Source organism: Coffea arabica, chromosome 9c (genome assembly GCF_036785885.1).
Source record: "Coffea arabica cultivar ET-39 chromosome 9c, Coffea Arabica ET-39 HiFi, whole genome shotgun sequence".
In the NCBI taxonomy this organism is placed as follows: domain Eukaryota; kingdom Viridiplantae; phylum Streptophyta; class Magnoliopsida; order Gentianales; family Rubiaceae; genus Coffea; species Coffea arabica.
In genome coordinates, this window is record NC_092326.1 from 2,587,245 (window position 1) to 2,614,142 (window position 26,898).

Sequence of the window (26,898 nt, forward strand, 5' to 3'; positions counted from 1 at the left end):
AGATATAAAATTGAATTTGTTAACTCATACAACTAAGTTCACCGTTAAACCAAAACTCTGAGAATTGCCCGAACCAATTTGAACTACACAAACTATAACTTATAATGCTCTTGATCCCATCCTCCTCGCCCTTCCCGAAACCATGTGTAAGATTATCCACAAGTACATCTTAAGGGGAGATTAATTCATTGCCTTCTTCAAAGTTTTCTATTTATTTTTGTTCTCTTATTGCTACATGACCGAATCTCCTGCTGGAATGATTTGAAAGATTCATAACTTAAAAAAATGATATTTGCTAACAAAAAAACATCCGAATAAGAAAAGAAACAAAGTCTTTGTCTAAAGAAATGCGTCGAGAAAGATAGTAGCCCAGTCACAAGTTGAATTATTATGTCTCTATCACGACCCAAAAACTCGTGTAAGTTGACCAAAAATTATACACGAAAATTGTGTACACAAGTAATCTTTAGTTTTTAGTTAGGTTCAAGTCTATTTTCTGTGCACAGTACGTGGATGTTTGAGGGTCAATATAGATAAAAAAAATGTGTCAAAGTAACGTGCGGGCATTTGCACCCACTTGGATACACGTAGCTCTGCTCATGATTAGGACTACATCACATCAAACTCACAGCCAAACTAACAACAGCGAAACGTATGTAACCAAGCATACATATTATTTTTCTAACATTCACCAAGTAAACCGGATAGGTCAAGATACAAGCGTTTATCCAAGGTCCCAGTCACGATACATGCATTTAATGAAGTTTACATCTTTGGCATTTGCAGGTATCTATCAAGTTACTATACTTGGCTGCTGGAGCAGGGATTGCTGCACAAATGCGTGGGTGTCACTATAATTTTCAGTTCTGTTATTAACTAATAAGTTTGCATGATGGGAATGCAATACATAGAACTAGAAGCTAGGGATTTGGATGGTTTGCTTGATCTCGCTAATCCTAATCAGTTGTATCGGTTAGACATACTTGTTAATCAAAACCTACCCTTTTTAACAGGTTACCTTGCTAATTACTTTCACTGAAGAGGGTCTGATATAAGTTGTAATCGAACTAAATACGTGTTTAACTAATTAATTTTTTTTTTTAAAAAAAGGACATAAAATTTATTAATAATTGAAGACAAATAGTACTGTCCGGTACTATTGGAATAAATATTCATTAAAAACATGCATCGTGACTGGAATTTGATTTCAAATTTTAATTCATAACATAAATTTTAGTCCCATTTCGTGTACAAGTATTACATACAGATAAAATCATGAAAATCAGATTAATTTGATTTAATAATGTGCTTAAACATGGTTTACTTCACTTAGAGAGGAGCCAAATAATCTGTATTAACTTGCAGGGAATCAGGGAAAATCTTGCAAAGAATACCATGTAACCATTTTTATGCCGAAATCCAGTTTCCAATGTTTGTTTTACTTCAACTTCTGATTTTTGTAACTTGTGTTGTTTGGCTACAATTTCTTTTGCCATCTTCTTTGTTGTGTAATATACAGTTAATGATCTTCAAATTTACCACGCTCTATATTAACACACTAGTACTTTTCCATTTTCATCTTTTTCTCACTATTAAGGCAGATCATAGCATTGATCACTTCGATTAATGCAGGAACATACTGTTAACCTCTAGATGAACAATATGCATTCTTTGCTGGTTTTGTTGCAGAGGTCTCATGCTGGACCATCACAGGAGAAAGACAGGCTTCTAGATTACAAGGCTTGTACTTTGAAACATTGTTAAGACAAGAAATTGGATACTTTGACACTGAAATGACAGTGGGACAAGCCCTTGGGATGGCTTCAAGTGATGCCATAACCATTCAAGATGCAATGAGTGCAGAGGTAATAATTCATTTTATCCCTTAAGAAGTTCTAATCAGTTTCAAGTTACATAAATATTGAATTTCTCCTCTTATTCCCTTCACGTATTCCTGGACTTGCTTGACAATTCATTTTTTTTCAGATAGGAAAGTCTATCCAATACTTGTCAACCTTTCTTTGGTGGGTTTTTAATTGCCTTTGCTAGAGAATGGCTTCTTTCTCTGTCCCTGGTTTCAATGATTCCTTCTCTTCTCATTGTTGGAGGGGTTACAGTGATTATTCTTACCAAAATGTCCATTAACACTCAAGCTGCTTATTCTGAAGCCAGAGGTGTGGTGGAAGAGACTATTGGGGCAACTAAAACTGTATGTTACTTGATATTCTTCCATTTTAGTTCGTTGACATGATCTTGAATTAGGTTGTTATCCTAAAGAAGAAGATTGACATTATTATTTTCAAATTCTTGCACAAGGTTTCGTCCTTAACAGCAGAAAATGAAGCCATCACTAAGTATGCCAAGAAACTGGAAAAAGTCAACGTGTTTTCTGCCAGACAAGGATTGGTCTCAGGGCTAGGATTAGGAACAGTGTCTTTTATTCTTTTTGTCAGGGAGAAACACCTTGAGAGAGTCCACTAAAGAGGCCAATATGTAAGTCAGGAATCCAACTCTAATCCAAAAGCTTAAGTTGTTAGGTTTTTGGCCCTTACTTACATATTAACCGCTCTGTCTCCATCTCTCGGATCAATGTGGGACACAACCCTTTACTCATGAACCTAACAAATCTTCCCCTTCATGAGTAACCCCCACATTAAACTCAAATTTACAAGCCCTTTTTTCGAGCCCACTTTAATACTCAATGCAAGCTCACCTTTATCACCAAGGTCACCTCTTCTCCCAAACATGGACCCACTCTTCTACAACATCCAAATTACATTTTGGTCCCTTGCTAACCCTTGACTCCTTAGTCTAACATCAACCGGACCCCCTGCCAAACCTATGGCACACCTGGTCCAACACCAACCAAACTTGTTGGCACTTCGGTCCATCATCAAGAAGAAAATTTTCATCAGTCCAACTCGGAAAAGAGTCCACTTGCCCATGAGTAACCAGTCTCACAACCTGAAGCTCTGATACCAGTTTGTTAGGAAGAAACACCTCGAGAGAGTTCACTAAAGAGGCCAATATGTAAATCAGGAATCCAACTCTGATCCAAAAGCTTAAGCTGTTAGGTTTTGGGCCCTTACTTACATATTAACCGCTCTGTCTCCATCTCTTGGATCAATGTGGGACACAAGTCTTTACTCATGAACCTAACACTTTTTGGTGGTTATGGACTAACCATTTGGTATGGATCTAAATTAATCCTGGAGAAAGGTTACACAGGTGGACAGGTTATCAGCATTATAGTTGCACTGGTGTATGGTGGAATGTAAGTTCAGCATTATTCTTATGGGAAAATTTCATTAGTTTTACATGCAAATTCCAATTAATTTTTTAGGTAGGATATTTTTGCCACAAATACTCCTATCTAATCAGTGAAAATAAACATTCTACCTGGAAGAGAGAGGTTTGCAATTTATCTAACGGTATCTACTGTTTCCATTGGACATTATTACCTCCCTAACTAAGTTTTTCTGACTTCTTGCACTAGGGCATTTTTACAATCTTCGTCGTGTTTAAACGCATTATCATCAGGAAAAGCTGCTGCAAGTAACTTGTTCAAGACAATCAAAAGAAAGCCAAAAATCAATGCTATTGATTCGACTGGGATTGTACTGGAAAACATCGGGGTGAAATTCATCTAAAAGATGTCGACTTCAGATATCCTGCAAGGCAAGCTGTGGAAGTATTCTCTGGTCTATCTTTACACATCTCAAGTGGTAAGCATGTAGCCTTAGTTGGGAAAAGCGGATGTGGGAAGTCAACAGTGATCAGTTTACTAGAAAGGTTTTACGATCCAGATGCTGGTGAAGTACAAATAGATGGTGTCAGTGTGAAGAGATTACAGCTCAGGTGGCTAAGGGAAAAGATAGGTTTAGTCAGTCAGGAACCAGTATTATTTGCCACAACAATAAGAGAGAACATAGCATATGGAAAGGAAAATGCCACAGAAGATGAAATCAACAAAGCCCTTCAGTCTTCTTCTGCTGCAGCCTTCATCAAAGACTTACCACTGGTGAACACTTTTGTTTCTTTATTCCTCCCTTAATTTTTTGTAAATACATGATGAGATGAACAAGCTTCTGTTGGTGTAAATATTACAAAATAATACAGAAAAGATTTGACTAGATCACTCTTAATGTTGATATAAGTTACTGGATATTTGATTTTATATCACCGGACATGGAAATATATCATGTAAGATTTTTATCAGGGTCTAGACACCGTGGTAGGCAAGCTCGGAGCTCAACTCTCTGGTGGGCAAAAGCAGAGAATTACTATTGCTAGGATAATTCTAAAGGACCTACAGTTTTCCTTCTTGATGAAATAACAAGTGCATTGGACACAAAAACTGAAAAAGCAATCTATGATGAAATCTTCGTTACTCACAGTTTATCAAGTGTTGAAACGTTGACAGTATTGCAGTTATGCATCAGGGAAAAATTGTGGAGCAAGGTAACTATGTCAAAATATTTATCTGATAACATTACTAACTCTTTCATGTCTTCTATTTAGGAACTCATGCTGAATTAATCAGAAATCAAGATGGGCACTATTCCAAACTAGTTAGCTCACAAGGGAAAAATCAAGTTGAGAATTCCAAACGGATGAATGGAGAAACAAGAAAGTACATCACTGAGACAATGGAAAATTTTGAGGGTCTGTTGTCATCCACTGAGAGTATTACGAGAGCAAGTTTATCAAGTACTAATCATTCTTCTAGAAAATATACTGGTATTAGTACTCAGGTTAGTTGCAGAGAAAATGAAATAAAAAAGGAACACAAATTTCAAAAGCATTCAACCTTTTCAATTAAGTGGCTTGCTAACCAATGCAAAGATGTTGTCCCAATTTTACTGATTGGAACATTTTCTGCAATAGTTCATGGTATAGCATTTCCAGTATATGGGTTCCTATGCGCAACAGCTATAACAATTTTTTATGAACCTCCTAGTCAGCAAGAAAAAGATTCAAGTTATTGGGCACAAATGTATGTGTTTATAGGCAGTATCACATTCTTAGCAGTATTATCCCAAAACTATTCATTTGGAGCTGCAAGTGGTAAGCTGATAAAGCAAATTTCATTGCTATCATTTGACAAGATTGTTCATCGAGAAATTTGCTGGTTTGATGATCCTTCAAATTCAAGGAAAATTGCTTAGTTGCTTACTCGTTTTTCAAAGTTGTAGAGAACTTTTCTAAATTTTCTTCTTTTATTGCTTAATCTCAGTGGTTCGGTTGGTGCAAGGCTCTCTTGCAATGCTGCAATGTTGCAGAGCCTTCTGAAAGATGGCTTGTCCCTCCTTATCCAAAATATATCAACAGTTTTTGCTGGATTGTTCATAGCTTTAATGGAGAACTGCATGTTGGCATTGATACTTATCGCATTGTGTACCACGTTGGCAATGCTAAGCTTCATTCAAACAAAATTCCTCAAAAGATTTGCTGCAGATGCTGAGGTTGATCAGATGATATTTGTATTCACAGTGCAGCATGAATAAGGATTGTACAGCATACCAACTTAACAAAATTTTCACTTGTTTTCAGCTTATTTATACTGAGCAAAGTCAAGTTGCAAGTGATGCCATTGGAAATATAAGAACAGTCGCATCAATTTGTGCAGAAGATAAGGTGATGGAGTTATATCGGAAAAAATCTGGCACCAAAATGACACACTGGATCCGACTAGGAATTATAAGTATCAACTTTGGCATTTCTCAATTTGGATACTTTTTCACAAGTGCCCTGTGTTTCTACATTGGTTCCGTTCTTGTTGAACAAAAGTAAGCAACTCTGGCAGAACTTTTCAAGGTGGGTAGCGCAATTATACTTTCTTTTTCTCATTGAAGTTTAAGTGTAAAATTCGGAGCTCTGGCCTGTGATTGCAGGTTTACTTGGCTTTCATAGCCTCAGCAGCAGGAATAGCACAAGCCAATGGTACGACATTAGATGCAAATAAAGTCTCTGCTTTGGCTAGTTCATTGTATAACATTTTTGACAGCAAAGAGACAAATGGTTCTAGGAGCACAACGGGCATGACACCGAAAAATCTAAGAGGTGACCTTGAATTCCAAAATGTTAGCTTCAGTTATCCATGTCGGCCAAATGTACAAATTCTGAAAGATGTGTCCTTGAACATTTCTCCTGGAAAGGTACGAAGTTTGTTTCACTGAATCTCTTTCTTAATTCCTGCTAGTACCTTTGAATTCATGCGCAGTAGATCATCTGATATTGTTAGGACTGACCCAGGAATAAATAAACTAAAGTTAGAACAAAATAGGCGGTATAACCGACCATATAATGATTAGGCGGTAGATACCAGCCATATAATAATTAGGCCGTAAAATCAACCATATAAAAGGGTTGTGACAACCCAATAAAGACAAATAACAAAGCAAAATAAAAGATACAGAAATTTACGTGGTTCGATCAAATTGATCTACGTCCACGGGCGAGGTAGGAACAATATTTCTACTATGAAGAAAAAATACAAAAACCGTAGGAAAGTGGTTCATAGGCCAAAATGGCACTTATAAAAGGTTTAAGAAATATTCTTAAACTCAAAACAAGAGAGTCTAAAATATTTGACTAAATGGCTTAGATGACTCAAGAAACTAATAGCCCATATAATACTCTCTTGAGTGGTGCACTTGATTCCTTCATAAACCCCTTCTATTTATAGGCTCTCCAACGAAGCCTTCCTGCTATCTGCTACAATGTGAGACGAAAGAATTCTGCCACGGTCAAACATTACGCCCGTTGGAAAAATCAACAAATCTCTACCTTGGCATAATTTCTAGTCCTACCATCGACAATAGTAAAATTGCTCTACCTTCTTCACATAAACTCCAATGGGCCAAATCACATACAACGAACACCAACCAAGCCCAAGCACTGCTTAAACTTGTAAACTGGAAGAGGTTTCATAAACATGTCAGTTGGATTGTCCTTGGTATTGATTTTCTGAATAAGGACCTTTTCTTCAGCAATGATATTCCGAATGAAGTGATACTTCACATCAATGTGTTTCGTCCTCTCATGATACATCTGATCTTTAGTCAAGTGTATAGTACTTTGATTATCACAGTGAATAATAGTAACACCTTGATGTAGACTAAACTCGCTAAATAAACTCTTCAAACACAAGGCTTCTTTGATTGTTTCGGTCACAACCATATATTCTGCTTCTGTAGTAGACAAAGCTACGATAGGTTGTAGAGTAACTTTTCAACTAATAGCACAACCGCCAATGCAAAATACATAGTCTGAAAGTGATCTTCTTCTATCAAGATCCCCAGCGTAGTCTGAATCTACAAAATCAGTCAAAGTGTTATTATTTCTTCCAAACTCCAAACATGCATTTGAAATACCTTGCAAGTATCTAAGAATCCACTTTACAGCCTGCCAATGTGCTTTATCAGGACAAGACATATATCTGCTAACAACACTGACTGCATGTGAGATATTTGGACGAATACAAATTATTGCATACATAACACTGCCGACTGCACTGGAATAAAGAACCCGTGCCATATAATCTTCTTGTTCATCTGATTGTGGTGATTAAGCAGCCGATAGCCGAAAATGGCTAGCAAGAGGAGTAGATACTGGTTTAGCATTTTTCATGCCAAAACGCTCCAAGACTTTCTCAAGGTAATTTTTCTGGGTCAAAAACAACTTCCCTACTCCTCGATCTCGATTAATATCCATGCCAAGAATTTTCTTAGTTGCTCCCAAATCTTTTATTTCAAATTCACTATTTAACTGCAGTTTCAAAGCGTGAATTTCTGACAAATTCTTGACAGCAATGAGCATGTCATCAATATATAACAATAAGTACATGAAAGAATCATCATTTAACTTCCGGAAGTAAACACAACTATCATACATGTTCTTTAAATAACCATGACCCAACATAAAGGAATCAAAACTCTTATACCACTGTCTTGAAAACTGTTTCAATCCATATAAGGATTTCTTCAATAAGCAAACATGGTCTTTCTTACCTTCAATTTCAAAACCCTAGGGTTGTTTCATATAAATTTGTTCTTCAAGTTCGCCATGCAAGAAAGTTGTCTTAACATCAAGCTGTTCTAACTCCAAATCATACATGGCAACTAAAACAAGCAAAACACGAATAGAGCTATGTTTAACAACAGGTGAAAAACTTCATTAAAATCAACACCTTGTACCTGACTATAGCCCTTTACAACTAATCATGCTTATACCTTGCATCTTCAACCCCTAGAATACCTTCCTTTTTCTTGAAAACCCATTTGCAACCAACTATTTTCTTATTTGACGGCGGCTTTACAAGAACCCAAGTTTCATTTTGATGAAGAGATTCAATTTCTTCATTCATCGCAATCAACCACTTTGTAAATCATCACAAGAAATTGCTTCTAAATAGGTGGAAGGCTCACCAATTGCATCAGTTTCTTGTGCAACAGACAAAGCATATGCAACTAAATTTACATATCTTTGTGGTGGTCGAATGTCTCTCCTTGTTCTATTTCTGGCTATGGAATATTCCTTTTCTTCTGAACTATCTTCAACAGTAGATTTAGGTGCATCTACTGGCTCTTGCTGAATAGAAGATTTGGACTGAGAAGGATCGAAACTGCCAATATCAAGCTCCACCTGCTTCTGTGTACTATCAGTAGTACAAGGACTAGAAAACTCCTTCTTGGAAGATAATATAGACAATTCATCAAAAGTAACATTTCTATTGATTATAAATTTTGAAAATTTGAAATCAGAACACTATGATCTGTATCCTTTCACCCTATAAGTATACTCAAGAAAAATGCACTTTTTAACTCTAGACTCCAATTTTTCATCATTCACATGCATGTATGCTGAACACCCAAAAACTTTTAAATTGGAATAATCAGCAGGAGTACCTGACCAAACTTCCTCAGGAGTTTTGAAATCAAGAAATGTAGAAGGAGAACGGTTGACAATATAACATGCCATATTGATTGCCTCTTCCCAAAAGTCGTTTGTCAACCCTGCATTGGAGATCATATATCTTGCTCTCTTCAAAAGCGTTCTATTTATACGTTCGGCTACACTGTTTTGTTGAGTCATCATTCTGACAGTGCGATGCCGAACAATGCCTTCATTCTTACAAAATTCATTAAATTCACCTTCACAAAATTTCATACCATTATTTGTTCTCAACCACTTAATATGTTTTCCCGTTTGTTTCTCAATCAAAACTTTCCATTGTTTGAAAGTTAGGAAAATATCATTTTTATGTTTAAGAAAATATATCCAAACTTTCTTTGAATAATCATCAATGAAAGTCAACATGTACCTGACACCACCTTTAGAAGGAGCACGAGAAGGCCCCCAGAGGTCTGAATGAATGTAGTCCAAAGTTCCTTTTGTTCTGTGAACTGCCGGCAACTGGAAGCTAACTCTTTTCTGCTTTCCAAAAATGCAATGTTCACAGAATCTCATCTTTCCAATACTTTGACTACTAAGAAGACCTCGTTTGCATAAATAGATAAGCCTTTCTCGCTCATGTGCCCCAATCTCATGTACCATAATTTGGTGAAATCAGAATCGGACAAAGTTGATGTAGAAACAGCAGCAGCACCTGCAACAGTATATCCTTGTAAAATATATAAAATACCGGATCTGTGTGCCTTCATAACAACAAGAGCACCTCGAGTGATTTTGAGAACTCCATTTTCACTTGAATACCTGCACCCAATAGACTCAAGAGTGCCTAAAGAGATGAGATTTTTCTTCAAATTTGGAACATGTCTAACATTTGTGAGCGTCCTCACAATACCATCGTACATTTTAATCCAAATTGTGCTTTTGCCAACAACTTTACAAGTAGCGTTGTTGCCCATTAAAACAACTCCACCTTCAGTTGATTCATATGTTGAAAACCAGTCCCTATTGGGACACATATGATACGAACAACCCGAATCTAAAATCCACGCACTGTTAGACTTAAAATTATTTTTCGTTGCACAAAAAATGGTTCCATCATTCTCATCAGCTGCTATACTAGCTTCAGCGGATTCAGTATTTTTCTCAACAAATTTTCCTTTTTGCTTTTCTTTATTTTTCAATTTAAAGCAATCAGAGATAACATGACCCTTCTTTTTACAATAGTTGTACACTACATTTTTATGTCTGGATTTGAATCTATTTTTATTTTCTGTGTTTCTCTTTTCAAATCTACCCCGAACAAACAAGCCATCGGTTTGACTCCCACTAGTTTTTCCAGTAATATCCCTATCTATCTGCTCTTTAGATTTTAATGCAGATTTAATTACCCGATACGAAATTGTTTCCTTTCCATAAATCATAGTATTACGGAAATACTTAAAGGATTGGAGAAGGAAACACAAAAGTAATAGGGCTTGTCTTTATCATCAATTTTTGAATCTATATTTTTCAAATCCATAATAATTGAATCAAATTTATCAAGATAGGAGAGTATAGATGTACCTTCAGACATCCGAAGCATATACAAACTCTACTTCAGATATACTCGATTCTCGACTGTCTTTTTCATGTGCAAGGTTTTTAATTTATCCCACATAGTTTTGGTCGAAGTCTCCATTGCTATCTCATGCAATACCTCATCAGAGAGATTTAAGATTATGCTGGATCTGGCATTCTTATCCATATCGGTGAAATTCGCATCCTTTACATCTTCTGGCTTGTTCTCAACTCCTTGTATTGCCAAAACAACTCCATCTTGAACAAGAATGGCCTCCATCTTGAGCTGCCACATCCCGAAGTTGGTATTCCTGTTGAATTTTTCGACAACTGTCTTTGTTATCGTCATTGTTGTCACAAAATCTGTAACCTGAAACTTGTCTCGAAAAAACTGGTCAAACAAATATGCAAGTCTCGTGAGTGGATCCCACAGGGTGAGCGGGTCCCACGGGATGAACGGACTCCACAAGGTGAACGCGTCCGAAGGATAAACGGACCTCACAGGATGAGTGGGTCCCACAGGATGGACGGGCCCCACCAGATGAATGGGCCCCACGAGATGAACCTGTCTTGAAAAATATATCAACCAGCTCTGATACCAGTTTGTTAGGATTGGCCCACGAATAAACAAACTAAAGTTAGAACAAAATAGGCGGTATAACTGACTATATAATGATTAGGCGATAGACACCAGCCATATAATAATTAGGCGGTAAAACCGACCCTATAAAAGAGTTGTGGTAACCCAATAAAGACAAATAACAAAGCAAAATAAAAGACATAGAAATTTACGTTGTTCGATCAAATTGACTTACGTCCAAGGGCGAGGGAGGAACAATATTTCTACTATGAAAAAGAAATACAAAAGCCGTAGGAAAGTGTTTCCTAAGTCAAAATGGCACTTACAAAAGGTTTAGGAAATATTCCTAAACTCAAAACAAGAGAGGCTAAAATATTTGACTAAATAAACTAGATGACCTAAGAAACTAATAGCCCATATAATGCTCTCTTGAGTGGTGCACTTGATTCCTTCATAAACCCCTTCTATTTATAGGCTCTCCAACGAAGCCTGTTGTCTACTGCGATGTGGGACGAAAGAATTATGCCACAGTCAAACATTACGGCTGTTGGAAAAATCAACAGACGTGTATAGTTGTCAGACCTGCTTCAATCCATTGGACTCTATTAACTCTTGTTGGTTTTAGGCTCCAACTGGACTTGGATTGTATCAGAGTTGTACACTACAAATTTCTGTTAAACTCGCTCTTATTGAAAAGGATTAACAGGATTGGACTATGTTTAATTCAGTTAATCTCAGCACTAATTGGAATTTAACCACATAAGTCAAATCAATACTGAGGAAGTTTCAACCAAGGATATGAAACATGGGATGATGCTGCAACACTGTTTTGCTATTATTTTAGCGCCCTTTTACATTGAAAATGGTTCAAGTTACCATTCAATCTATATTCATTTATTTGGCACTTATTATCCAATTTACATATGATGCAATGGAATTTGAGTTTGCAGACTGTTGTTTTTGTTGGAGAAAGTGGGAATGGCAAGTCAACATTAATAAGTCTAGTAGAAAGATTGTATGATGTTAAATCAGGATGTATATCATTGGATGCCATTGATATCCGAAACTACAACCTGAAATGGCTGCGACAACAGATAGCTTTGGTGAGCCAAGAGCCCATACTCTTCAAAGATACCATTCGTCGCAACATAACATATGGCAAGCAAGAAGATACAACAGAAGATGAAATTGTTGCAGCTGCAAAATTAGCAAATGCACACAACTTCATATCAGCATTACCTCAGGGCTATAATACTCATGTAGGGGAATGTGGAGCTCAATTATCCGGTGGACAAAAGCAACGGATTGCCATTGCACGGGCAATAGTGAAGGACCCAAAAATCCTATTACTAGATGAGGCAACAAGTTCTCTAGATGCAGAGTCAGAAAAAGCAGTTCAAGCTGCACTAAACCAAGTGATGGTAAGCAAAACAGCAATTGTTGTGACTCACAGATTGACAGCAATTAGAGGGAGTGACACCATTGCATTTCTGAGAAATGGCGTGATTGTTGAGAAAGGTAGACATGATGAGCTCAAAAAGATAGCTAATGGGGCTTATGCCTCTTTGTTTTCGCATCATCTGAACCACTCAATCTAGCTACTCCATGTGATTATGCTTATACCTCTCTGTATCCATAAGTTGTAGAGGCTACAAAAAGTGTGTATTGGAAAATTGAAAATCGTTCACTGTACTCAGAAAACTCAGAAACAAAGAGTTCGCATTAAGCTACATTTTTTTTCTGTTTTTAATTGTTTCGTTTGCGGCTTAATTGAATATTCCTGGAGTTTGAACAACTATTATGTTTCTTGTCTGAGCATCTTAACCATTGGCTTGATTTCTTTCTTCAAGCCACTAATGAAAGTAGAAATGATCCACTTTGTTTTTGAGCATCGCCAAGGTTTTAGGTTCCCCATATTTCTCATGGGCAATCTCCACTTCAAAACCCGTTGAAGCTTAATTACATCTTTAACTACATCCTTTGCCTTTTCTTCAATAAAGCTGTACACAACGTCTCACCGAATTCTTGCCAGGAAATTTTAATGAGTTTGGGAACCGGTGCTTATTGGGAATTTGGGACTGTGCAAATTGTAAAGTCATATTAAATGGATATCATATCATCACACGCTATCCTACGTCCTGTGACAAAGAAGCTCTTACTCCTCGGTTCTCTGAAGCTGTTTTCGTCGTTAGTCTTGGAAAATATGGATTTGAAAAAAGACTGCAATTGCAAACCCCCATTGCTATTGCTATTGCCATTGCAGCTGTTTCTGCTAATACAACTGCTATTATCAATCGCTCCCCCACTACCATTACTACAAGCATTCCATTGCTGCTGCTCCTGCTTTGCCATTGTATCTTTTTTCTTCAATTTGATTTTAATCGGTTTGGTTATAAAGAATGGTGAAGATGATGAAGAGAGGACAGAGGTTGTTTCGGTTTTAGGGTTTTTTTTCTTGATAAATTATGATTTTGGTTAAAGAGTTTTTATTTTAATCGGTTTGATTATAGAGATTGAATGGGTTTAAGTTTTCTGTCCGGTTAATCGATTAATTAATTTAATATGGTCCGAGTTGGGTTGTTTGAGGGTTTGGTTTATTAAGGGACACTTGGCGAGATTCTAAGGAGTGGGACAGGATGTGACACAGGGTGTGGGACAGAAGATCCGTTCCGCCTACTATGTTAGTATATTATTGTATTCTCTTATATTGGTATCATGTGCATGTAAGTTTACTAATAATACATGAATTATTATGATTATTATAAGAGACTGCATAATATAATTCATTATACACGTTTCTATAATTCACTATAATATATTATTGTATACTCATAATATGTATGTGCATGAAAAAACTTATAAATGTGCATGAAGAGTTGTATAATCAATTATGATCTTGAATAATATAATTAATTATGCACTTTTCTTAATGATTGAGTTAATCATTTTAATGGAATTACAAATTGCTTAATGATTCTATATGATGTTGATGATAGAATTACGTATTGTTTAAGAATTTACGAGCTTAATGATTCTTTGTGATCAATGATCATAGAGTTATACATTGCTTGTGATATTGATTATAAAGTTACACATTGCGATTTTGGTAACAGTTATGCATTAGTTAATGATACACCGCTTCATATGTATTTTAATCTTGATAGTAAATTATACACTGCATAATTCAAATATATATTTGCCCTATTTTGTATTTTGGAAGGGATTTCAGAGATATGTATCCGAATCTGACACCTAAAAATGTACCTATATCTAGTACTTATACTCGAGTCTATGTAACGTAGAATTTCAGTATTTGTCCTATTTCAGTTTTTTTCTAAATTTATCTTATATTTAATCTTTTCCAAATTTTGTATAGAATTGAATTTTAAATTTTTTGAATGTCATTAACATTTTAACCAAAAAAATGAAAAGCTGAATTTTCTTGAACAAGATAGATAATTGAATTCTTTTTCATACACAACCAAATAAAATTTGTTTAAATGTTTAATTAATTTCCGTTTGGAATAAGATTCAAAATATGGACCACTATTCAATGCATTTTTTAATATAAATATCTTAAATTTGATTAGTTTATCAGTATCAAACATAGAAAGTTTGTTAAAGTTCTAGTTATTTTGTGATTTTCTTTATAAAAAGTCCAATGACCACTTTTTGTTTTTTAAAAAGTCCAGCCATCATCTTTAATTGAAATCAATTAACTTTAGTCAATATTTTAGTTTGAAACATCAAAATCCATTATAGTGAGTAGCCAAATAATTAAACAAAAATTTCTTTAAGATATTACAATTGTGTTTTCATCTTTTTTTTTGAGTTGTTTGTTTAAACTCAACATACACTAAATCATTTTTGAAAAACTCGGCTAACATTTTAACGATATCATTAACTCATGCAGTAGCACCCATAAAAGCTAGCTAGCAATTGGTATCAGTGAGATCAAAGAGAAAGTACATGGTAATGTAGTTGGTTTTCATTAAATAAAGACATTTTTTATATAAAAATATTTTCAAATATTGTTAACATATAATAGTTGGATTTAATATATCAAATGAATAATAAAATAAAAGCACATATTAATTATCATATTATTTCATGGATGAGCACAATCAATGCCTTGTTAAGACTGAATTAATGGTGCATCTTAGAAATTGGCATTATGCTTAAGCACAGTTAAAGTAATGGCTGGTCTTGGAAATTGGCATTAGTTAGAAGGTATAATTTTATTATACAAGTGGAAGAGAGCATGGTGAAGTATTATAGTCACCCATAATTGACTGGCTTCTGGTAACTTTACAATATGTATCAAAAGGGAAAAAAAAAAGCCATATTTTTTATCCAATGAATATGCTAGTAACCTCCAAAGGGTCACTAGCATGTAACTTTACAAAAATTTTGTATCCTCCCTCGTTATTGGCGCTGGGAACGAATGGCAAGTCCATGTAACATAGGTATAAAGTGTATTTTTTAAAAATAAAAAGTTCAATTAAATGTGCAATTAGGTTGAAAAGAACCATAAGTTGGGTTAGAAAAGATAAATTTTTTAAGTACAAGGGGCTGAAATTATATTTAAAAAGCGCAAAACTATAAAGAGATTAAGTTACTTGTTAAAAAATAATAAAATCAAAATAAAGGGACTTAGTTGCAAAATAAATATCATTATTGTCAAACCCTATAGCTATATTCCTCATCCCTTATCCAGGTGCGGCCCCCACCCCACTTACTGAATCAAAACAGAGCACCTCTTCTTCTCCTATTAAAACAACGCTTCTTCCAGCTAGCGAGGCCTGCGACACATGCTTTCTCCCTCTCTGTCATGGTTGCAGCTCCAAAGAAGTGACATTTTCCAGCTCTTCCAGCTCTCTCTCTCTCTCTCTCTCTCACGGGTAATTTTTTTAAAAAAATTTTTTATACCCTAAAAGTCTCTGAAAATCATGGTGAAAGCCTCGGTTCTAGTATTTTGATTCAACACTCCTACTAATTGTAAACTTAAACAAGAAATCATCCATCATGAACGACCTGCATTTGTTCTGCTTGATTCCTAGAAAAGAATGAGAAGTTTACAGTTGAAGAACGTAATTGATATCAGAATTTTAACTGTTATTATGTTTCGTCTGGCCCCACTAACTGTGATGGATGTATTTGTTAGATTCTTGTTTTGGGGTTGGTTAAATTGTATACTTCTCCTATATAGGAGTGTGGTATATAGTGTTGATTCATATTTTTTTACGGTTCTGTATTAAATGTTAGTAATTTATTTAAAGCATTTGTTAGTAATTTTATAATCATTTATACCTCTTTATATCTGGAAAAAGAAAAGAACAGAATGATTGATACTTTTAATAGTGGTAGTTCTCTTGCATAATTGGTTGATCTGTTTGTTTCTTCCAATTAAATAAATGATGGTAAAAAAAAAAACAAAAAGCCCCTTTGGTAAACCTAATATATAGAAAAGCCCCCCGTAATTTCAAAATATACAATCCTTGTTTAATCCCGATCGGACCAGTTCAACCCTGGTTTAACGAATTTTTAAAAAAATAATTTATATAAATATATATATGCTCAAAATAAGACATGCAATGAACTAATTTAAAACTTTATATGATGAAAAGTTTAATATTTTTGAAAAACTTGGATTTTCAAAAATAAATTTTTTAAATTATAAGTTGAAACAAATACATTTTATCTTAATTTCAATTATATCTACCAAAAAATAATCTTAAATCCAACCCAAAGATACCACAATATTTTAAAATTATACAAAATTTACGTCTATGGGAATTTAGATATTGTGATTTTAATTTTAATTTACGTTTTTGGGATTTAGAGATTGTAATTAAACAAAAAGAGAAATTTGGAGTTTAAAGGAAATCAGGAGAATCGAAAATAAAAATGCAAACTTGATAAGAAACAAAAAATGAGATAAATGTGAGTGGTTGTAGCGTTTAATAATTAGTCTTTAGGGTTAAAGAAAAATAATTCTTTTTAAAATTTTTTTCAATTTAATGGACAAAAAAAATTAAAAGATGGAAGAAAATATCGATAAATTAAAACTAAAGAGAGTTGATTAAAAAGGGAATGACAAAAGAAGAGAGGGGAGAGAGAGAGAGAGAGAGATAGAGAGTTGAACATTAGAAAGACTGAATCATGAGAGAATGAGATTTTGTAGGAAAAATGGAGCAAAGAAACATGGATGTTTGTTTTTATATAAATGAATTATCAAAAAAGACTTATAGGATGTGATGGTACAATGGTTACTACATTGGGTTTCAATCCTTGGTAGTTGTGTTTTGCAAAACTTAAAAAAATATTGAGGGGAAACTTGAAAAATCGAAAACCACCGGTTCGATCTGGTTCACCGGTTTTGACTAGTTTTCTTACAAAGTCAACTTTAATACAGAACTGGACCGGTGTCATGGACGGTTCGCGGTTCAACCGGCCAGTCCGGTCCAATGAGAAGATGGAATCCATGATTCATAATATGCATCAGAAATTCAGCTCCTCTATGAAGGTGAGGTCTTGTAAAGACAATCAGAAAGTGATCTGCGAAGAAGAAAATTGTGGGATTCCCACCTCCTAGAAGCAACAGAAGTTACTGTCCACCAATGCGCCTGAAGCGACTACTAAGGAGAATTGGAGTAGGATTCCTTTTCCCAGTTACTCTTAAGGTTGAATTACCCATGTTCTTTGGGGATAATCTCAGGGAATGAGTCAGAAAATGCCATAAATTATTCTTGTTTTATAAATTATTTTTATGAAAATAGAATGAATGTGATTGACATGTATCATGAGGGAATAACAGATAACTAGTTCCTAGGGTCAATAGTGAAAAACCTAGCTAGTGTGTCTTGGAAGGAATTAAAGAACTATCGTGCGCACATTTGTTGACAGAGGAAATTTGGAGCAATTCAATAAGTCACAAAAGATTGGTAATTTAGAAGAACACCAAGAGAAGTTTGAACAGTTGAAAACTTTGATGCTGCTCAGGAGTAATAAGACTTAGTGAACGATATTCTGTCTCCAGTTTCATTAGCGGGCTTAGAGAAAATGTAACGCCCGAAAGAAGAAGAAAAGGAAAAATTCTAGTGAACAGTGTTCTTAGCAAATCCGGTCGCATATCCGGCCAGTTCTTGGCCGGATTGGCTTGGCCGTTTGAAAAAAAAGTGACCTAGCTACTGCCTTGAATCCGGCCTCCTATTCAGCTCGATATCGAGCCAGATTCTGGCCGGATTCTGTCGTGTACAGCTTTCCTTAATGGTTAAGTCTTCACTTTTTGACTTCATTTGTGGTTCAAAACCCACATTTCTTCATCTTCAAACTGACTGAACTTCTTGGGAGCAAAAATAAAGAGAGAAACTCCATTCTTTTCCTTTGATTCCTTCACCAAATCTTGAGAGGGTTCTTTAAATTTCCAAAATCTACTCCAATTAACTTCACGTCTAAGGTGATAGCAAGCTAAGGATAGAGTGTTTTGAGAAGAAAGGGCTTTGCTTTGCTTGATTTCAAGGTGTTCGAAGGTATAACTCTTAGAAGCTCCTTTGTATCCTTTAATCTTATGATTAAGTTGTTGGATAAGTTGATCTTGATTTATTTTATGGAGGTTCTTGTGATTAGGAAGTTGGGATGATGATATTCACTAATTTCTAGACTTTATCTAAGTATTTCATCTTTGATTTAGCTTGTATATGATTAGTAGAAGTTATTCTAGTGTTAAGGTGGAATTTCTAGCCTTAATTGATATTAGTGATGGTAGTGATGGTTATATGCAAAGATTAGTTTAGAAGAGTAATTTCAATTTTTACCTTGTTTCTGGCCTCAACTTGAACTGCAAATTTATCCATGTTTTAGACCGAACCAGCTGTTGGACAAAACATGAAAGTTGTAGAGACATGAGTTACCTATCTACCTGCAAAATTTCAGATCATTTGGAGTACTGTAGCTTGTGAAATGATCGAAATACCCTTGTTTGCCCATAAGGCATGTTTCACGGAGAGTTTCCTTTTTTCTCTAAAATTTCGATTTTGTTCGTGAAAATGTAGGATTTGGCTTTGGAGGTTTTCATAAGAAATGTTGGTATATGTCTTGGTTTCGAAACGCCTTAAGATTCGTTTCAATCCGATAAGTACAGCTTCAATTGTGATTAAAATGCCAAAAGGTGATAGGAATTTGATGCTTGTAGAATTCCTTTTGTTTGACATGATATTTGTGATCTAGGGTTTGGACTTGAGCAAGGTAATGATTTATGATGGATGAGGTTCATGAACTGTGATTGGTGAGTGATTCCAAAACTGTTTCCAAAGTTACTCTTGAACGATTTCTTGCATTGCTTACTCAATTGCATATCATGTGTGCTTGCATGTGAGTTCATGAAATGATTTGGATCCAATGAGTTCTTGGGAAGTCTTGTGCTTAGAACCCACGTCTCCACCACTATTTATTTGGAGCACCAATGGCTCCCTCTTACTATTTGATTGTTAATTGATATGTTTGAACATTGGAGTTCTAAATGCGAGGAGTTCACTGGCTCATAAGAGCAATAAACCTACATTTGATTACTGAATCATGCCATCATCTAAATGCATTATTGTGAAATGTACTTGATTATTGATTTTTACTGAACACTCGTTGAGCTCCTAGCTCACCCCAAAACATATTTTCTCCCCACAGAGCTCGAGGCAAAAGAAGCACTTGTATTAAGTTATTCGTGGGACTGGATGGAATATCTCCTGTATAGTTGATTAGATTCATCTTGTATAATAGTGGGGATTATATAAATGTTTGGAATTGGAACGAATGTATGTGTACGTTCCACGCTTGGGAACTAGTATTCGCTTCGCTTCTGATGTGTAAATTTCTGGAGTATTTGATGTAATATTTGAGATGTGCATTGTAATTTAATTGAGGATTGTAATGAGTGAGTGAGTTCTGGCGAGAGCTGGGCAGGCGGTCCACCGAACCCTTTGGTTCGCCTTAGGGGGAGGTGGGGCTGTCACAGTTGGTATTACAGTTTAAGTTTCAGATCTCTGTAGTGTATCCTAGGCTAAAAGTTTAGGGTGCCGGACTGTGGGATTGATTTGAAAGTTAAGCGATTACTTGTGAGGATAAAATCCAGAGCCGCTTCGCATGGTCTCTGTGCGGAGTGAACTTGGGTCACATAGTGTAATGGTTCTAATGTGAAAATGTGTAAAGGATTAAGTACTCTTTTGGAGCGTAAGTTGTGAATCGTGAAAATGGTAAGCGTAAGAAATGACTTGGTTGCTCCCAAGCGTACATCAACCGATTCTGGTACTAGCGTACGGCTTGAGTTGTACAATTTCTTAGTTTTGGATTCTTATACTTGAGTACTCGATACTTTTCTTGAGGAAATGCTTGTGAATTTGGAAGGAACATGGTCTAGTGTTTGATGATGTGAATAGAAATCATAAGTGAGTTTAAGATAAGTTGTAATGGTACAGGTTGAAGTACAGAAGATTTCGTATTGTACTCGAGACTTAACCGAATGAGAACATTGAAATGATGAATGTTATCTAGAACTTGTCCAATAAGATTTTGGTTAGGGTTTTTATGGTGGTGTCCGGATTTATTGAGAAAACTTCTGATTTTTGCATCCTTCTTCTAGTCTTCTTATTTGATTAAGGTTTGCACCACTCGATTTGGAAGTGTTGAGATTTGAAATACTTGAACTGCCTGAGACCGACTAGGCTGAGCTTACTTGAGACTTGAACTTGTTTAGGCGAGTGTGCTCTTGCGTACACTTAATGGACATGACTTGAGTAAATATATGGTATCTCTTTTACGCACGAACAAGTAGCTTGATTCGTATATGATCTGTATGTGGATATGAGTTCGGTTAAGTGCTGGGCATAGGCTAGCCGAGTGAGTTCTTATTCATACCCGTGCTCCTTGAATTTGAAGTGATTAACCCTGCTTTTGAACTTGTAAGTTTTATGTGTGGTTGTAGACCGGCTCCTACTCCTCTATAGCGCTTGAACTGAACCTCTCTGGTGGGGCATTGCTTATTGTGTTATCAAGCACCGCCATTTGTCTGGCGAGACATGCCAGTTGTGTTGTCCAGCACTACCAGGGATGAAATTCTTGAACTGAGACTCTTTGGTGAAGTATAACCGTTATGCTAACTTGTTGTATTGTCCAGCACCACCAGGGACAAATTTCTTAACTGAGACTCTTTGGTGAAGTATAGCCGTCGTGCTAGCTTGTTGTATTGTCCAGCACCGCCAGGAGTAAAACTTCCGACCTGAGGCTAAGCCATGTCCTAAATTTTTCGAATATCAAGGACTTTATTTCCAACACAGGGCTAGTTGGTTGAATCGAGCCTTTTGCATGTTCTCTTTGATTACTTGTTTAGCCATCTGTTGGTCCGTTACAAAGTGATAAGTGGGATTGGAGTGATTCTTAGTACTTGACTAACGTTCAAGGATTATTTTGATCTGATTAGTACAAGTTGAAATGTCGAGGATGACATTCTTTTAAGGAGGGGAGTTTGTGACGCCCGAAAGAAGAAGAAAAGGAAAAATTCTGGTGAACAGTGTTCTTAGCAAATCCGGCCGCATATCCGGCCAGTTCTTGGCCGGATTGGCTTGGCCGTTCGAAAAAAAAAAGTGACCTTGCTACTGCCTTGAATCCGGCCGGATTTTGTCATGTACAGCTTTTTTTAATGGTTAAGTCTTCACTTTTTGATTTCATTTGTGGTTCAAAACCCACTTTTCTTCATCTTCAAATAGACCGAACTTCTTGGGAGCAAAAATAAAGAGAGAAACTCCATTCTTTTCCTTTGATTCCTTCACCAAATCTTGAGAGGGTTCTTTAAATTTCCAAAATCTACTCCGATTAACTTCACATCTAAGGTGATAGCAAGCTAAGAGTGGAGTGTTTTCAGAAGAAAGGGCTTTGCTTTGCTTGATTTCAAGGTGTTGGAAGGTATAACTCTTAAAAGCTCCTTTGTATCCTTGAATCTTATGATTAAGTTGTTGGATAAGTTGATCTTGATTTATTTTATGGAGGTTCTTGTGATTGGGAAGTTGGGATGATGATATTCACTAATTTCTAGACTTTATCTAAGTATTTCATCTTTGATTTGGCTTGTATATGATTAGTAGAAATTATTCTAGTGTTAAGGTGGAATTTCTAGCCTTAATTGATATTAGTGATGGTAGTGATGATTATATGCAAAGATTAGTTTAGAAGAGTAATTTCAATTTTTACTGGCCTCAACTTGAACTGCAAATTTATCCATGTTTTAGACCGAACCAGCTATTGGACAAAACATGAAAGTTGTAGAGACATGAGTTAGCTATCAACCTGCAAAATTTCAGATCATTTGGAGTACTGTAGCTTGTGAAATGACCGAAATATCCTTGTTTGCCCATAAGCATTGTTTCACGGACAGTTTCCTTTTTTCTCTAAGATTTCGATTTTGTTCATGAAAATGTAGGATTTGGCTTTGGAGGTCTTCATAAGAAATGTTGGCATATGTCTTGGCTTCGAAACGCCTTAAGATTTGTTTCAATCCGATAAGTGTAGCTTCAATTGTGATTAAAATACCAAAAGGTGATAGGAACTTGATGCTTTTAGAATTTCTTTTGTTTGACATGATATTTGTGATCTAGGGTTTGGACTTGAGCAAGGCAATGATTTATGATGGATGAGATTCATGAATTGTGGTTGGTGAGTGATTCCAAAATTGTTTCCAAAGTTACTCTTGAACGATTTCTTGCATTGCTTACTTAATTGCATATCATATGTGCTTGCATGTGAGTTCATGAAATGATTTGGCTCCAATGAGTTCTTGGGAAGTCTTGTGCTTAGAATCAACGTCTCCACCACTATTTATTTGCAGCACCGATGGCTCCCTCTTACTATTTGATTGTTAATTGATCTATTTGAGCGTTAGAGTTCTAAGTGCAAGAAGTTCACTGGCTCATAAGAGCAATAAACCTACATTTGATTACTGAGTCATGCCATCATCTAAATGCATTATTGTGAAATGTACTTGATTATTGATTTTTACTGAACACTCGCTGAGTTTCTAGCTCATCCAAAAACATATTTTCTCCCCACAGGGCTCGAGGCAAAGGAAGCACTTGTATTAAGTTATTCGTGGGATTGGATGGAATATCTCCTGTACAGTTTGATTAGATTCATCTTGTGTAATAGTGGGGATTGTATGAATGTTTGGAATTGGAACGAATGTATGTGTACGTTCCACGCTTGGGAACTAGTATTCGCTTCGCTTGTGATATGTAAATTTGTGGAGTATTTGATGTAATATTTGAGATGTGCATTGTAATTTAATTGAGGACTGTAGTGAGTGAGTGAGTCCTGGCGAGAGTTGGACAGGTGGTCCGCCGAACCCTTTGGTTTACCTTAGAGGGAGGTAGGGCTGTCACAGAAGAAATTAGGCACAGTCAAGATGTTCAAACCTGAGATTTCAATAGTAGCATTTGAAGCAGCTAGATTAGAAAAGGGGGTAGGTAGAATGTGGATTCCAGATTTGAATTATATAAAATCAAAATTGGCCATGGTATTGGAACTAATATATATAGGCTTGCTTATTATCGAGTTGAAAAAGGAGCTTCTGCTAATCAGAATGCTAGTGCTAACATCACATAGAAAATTTCACCATCCAATATAGGGGGAATAATAATCTTTGTTTCAAGTGTGCCAACAAATTTGGTGCAGGACATCGAAGTAAAATGAATATCTGATGGTAGAAGATGAAGAGGAGGAAGTTGAGTTTGCAGATGTCCAAGGGAAGCAAGATGAGGTTACTTGTAATCTTGGGGTTGTGGTAGACATGGCATTTCATGCTTTGTCTTATGGGCTCAAAATAAAGACTATTACTCTACAGCAGGTTATAGGAATTGTAGTAGTGAACGTATTGGTGGACACTGGAAGTTCCGATAGCTTTATCAGTCACAGCTTAGCAAAAGATTCTGATGACTAAATTACTAAAAATTTGGTACATAAGCTAGTTGTAGTCGGAGAATAAGTGCATTCCGCATGACAATTTGGGATTTTATGGGATTGTTGTGGCATATTAATATTGGAAAAAAAGGTAAATATTGGAAGACTGGGGAGAGGACAGATCCAATCAAAACAAAGCTTATTCACCACTTTGTTCCCCTGAGCTTTGGAGATACCACCTTAAATCTTAAACCTTAAAAATATACACCTCACACCTCAAGAAATCTAGTGAATGTTTGAAATCTTAACTTTGTCAAGAAAATTGAGTGTTATGACAACATTGCTCTTTGGTTGGTGAAATTATATATAGTTTACTGTCAATGCCCTTTGACTTGTGAAGAAAGTGATGTTTTTTTATTTAATCTCTATTTATTCTCCTCTAAGTTTAGATATAATATATATTAGTCCTTATTATAGATTTAGTTAACTAATTCATAGTTGACTAATCTGACAAACAAAATATAACAAAAGCATTCTTCTAACAATTTACATAAACTAAAAGAATAAAATATTACTCTGTTAAGTAGTAACAAGCTTAATATTATAGTGTGATTTCAAAATTTTGCTACATTTATTTATTGTTATTACTATCTTTCTTTTATTACTACATTATTTATTATTACTATTAGATTTGAAATCCAATAAATTGAAAACAATGTAAAAGATAAAAGAACATTAATTCAACATGAATTTGAAAAGTCTTTAAGGATATTAAATTGAAAAGGATTTTTTTTTGGTTTTATTAATTTAATTTTTTTGTATATTAGATACTATAGAGAAGATGTAAAATTTTTAGCAAAAAAATGGCAATAATAATAAATTATTAATCATTTTAGAAATGAAAGGGCATTAACATCCTTATACTCACTTTTTTTCTTATGACGTTAATATTTATATCTTTGACTAGTCTTCAAGTTACTAAGTATGCAATTTTAAGGCTCGTAATAGTAAAGTCAAAAGTGTGCCTACCCCCAAAGCTTGGCACATTTTTAGCAGAGCAAAGTGTGACTGACCCTTAGAATAAAAAACGATGGAGCAAATTGAAAAGCATGTACTTGTTAATGGGGCAATTCTCAATAAAGCCTTATATTTATGCAAATCTGTACCTCTAGGATATCACCAACGTTGACTATAAAAGCATTAGGAAGAGGAAGAACACGAACCCAAGCTTCATTTTCCTTCATTTGGAGACCTTGTACATCGTTGATTTGAAGTAAAATGGTGAGGCCAATAGGATCAGAGTGATGGCAGAGGCCTGTGACCAGCTCCGGTTGAGGACATGGAGGATAGTAATTGAGCCTCATGGATTGCAACCCTTCTTCAAAAAGCACTTCAATTTCTTCATGCTTCATTCCTAATCCTTCTGCTATTAGGTTGAGAATCTTCAAGGCAAGACTTTTGAGCTCTATAGAGTACTCTTGAAGACTTTCCCTATGTACCAGAACCAAGAACATTTGAAGGAATATAAGTATAACTAGCATAAATATCGGTTTAGTATCATAACAAAAGAAAAGAAAAGTAAATATTTGCACACAAACTTCATTGTTAGTTTCATTTTTTGCAGTGTTATTGGATTGACTAACATACAAATAAACTATAAGGAGAACTTAGCATACCTAAGTCAAAGTATAAATTTAGATGTATATTATATTGAATTTAAAATCGTAACTGATTTGTTTTATTTTCAAATTGCACATTGAATCGAGATATTTCAATAAATTTGAGTTCATTGTAACCATTTGTCACAGTGAATTGGTGATTTGTTATTGTTCAACTTCATCTTTGATAATATCAGTAACATTTTGACCTAAAATATCTTAGGCCATCCTTCTTCTCTCTTCCTTCTCTCTAGAAAACATTCTCTAACTAAAATTTACTTCAACTCTTCTATGGAAGAGAGATCAGATTTTTTTAATGTTTTCCCATGGAAGAAGTTCTCTTTATAATTTCTTTTCATTTGTGTGAATAAAATCTCTCCCAAAATTTTCTAGTGAGAGTTTCTTCTCTCCTTAGGGTTATTTAGTGAAAATTTTCTTCTCTCCTAAATTTTTTAATGAGAGTTTTATTCTCTCCTAAGCATTCCTAGTGAGTTTTTGCTAATTTTTTTTATTTTTTAATTAAATTTGAGTTTTTAAAAATTTTAATTATCAGATCTGGAATTTCGTGAATCTATTCGGCAGATCTCATCATAATATATGGACTTGAAGTAGTTAATTAGCAGATTTGTTGATTAGAAACATGCATAGATGTCCGTAGAGCTATAATTAATTTATCTCATTTTTTAAATTTCGACCTTTATAATATAATTTTTATTATTCTTCAGATCTGTAGCATCCTTTCTTCAGATATGTTCTTTGATATCTGTGTCTATTTGATGATATAATTTCTGTCATTAGTGCTGTTGAAATGTCTTGAATCAGATCTTCGACCTCCGCTGAGTAAGTCGGGGGTCCCGGGATGACGCGCCCCGGTTAGGAGCCCGGTGGGTAGCGTTGCCCCCGGTGGGGGTTCGAGAGCCCCGAAACTTACGATATATATTAGATACCGTATCCGTTTTAGTTTGGGTCTCGATTTTTGGGCCTAATTTTTTTGGGTCCAGTCCGTTTTGGTTATTTTGTTGTATATGTATACCTTATATCCATTCTGTACAAAATATCTGATACATTCCAAACCCATACAGAAAAAAAATCTGATTTTTTCCAAATTTGTTCTTGCTTGTTCTTGGTTGTTCTTCCGTCCCGCTGCATCTGTTTTAACAAACTGGTATCAGAGCTCTAGGTTTCATCCTAGGGCTCGGGTCTCGCAACAATATGTTTGCATTGAACATCAAGATCGACAAGTTCACC

General features: G+C 35.4%; 1 protein-coding gene and 1 long non-coding RNA gene across 2 annotated transcripts; one reads left to right on the forward strand and one right to left on the reverse strand.

Annotated features, from left to right (window-relative positions):
• Window positions 1-780: 780 nt before the first annotated feature.
• LOC113723695 (uncharacterized) lies at window positions 781-2,022 on the forward strand. Its single transcript, XR_011820824.1, has 3 exons — window positions 781-841; window positions 1,690-1,865; window positions 1,987-2,022. It is a non-coding gene; the product is annotated as an uncharacterized lncRNA (long non-coding RNA).
• A 23,103-nt stretch (window positions 2,023-25,125) lies between these two features.
• On the reverse strand, window positions 25,126-26,694 carry LOC140014432 (oxoglutarate-dependent flavonoid 7-O-demethylase 1-like). Its single transcript, XM_072065299.1, has 2 exons — window positions 26,684-26,694; window positions 25,126-25,483 (listed from the first exon to the last, which is right to left on the reverse strand). The coding sequence occupies exons 1-2, from the start codon at window positions 26,692-26,694 to the stop codon at window positions 25,126-25,128; spliced, it is 369 nt and encodes a 122-aa protein (XP_071921400.1).
• Between the last annotated feature and the right edge of the window lie 204 nt (window positions 26,695-26,898).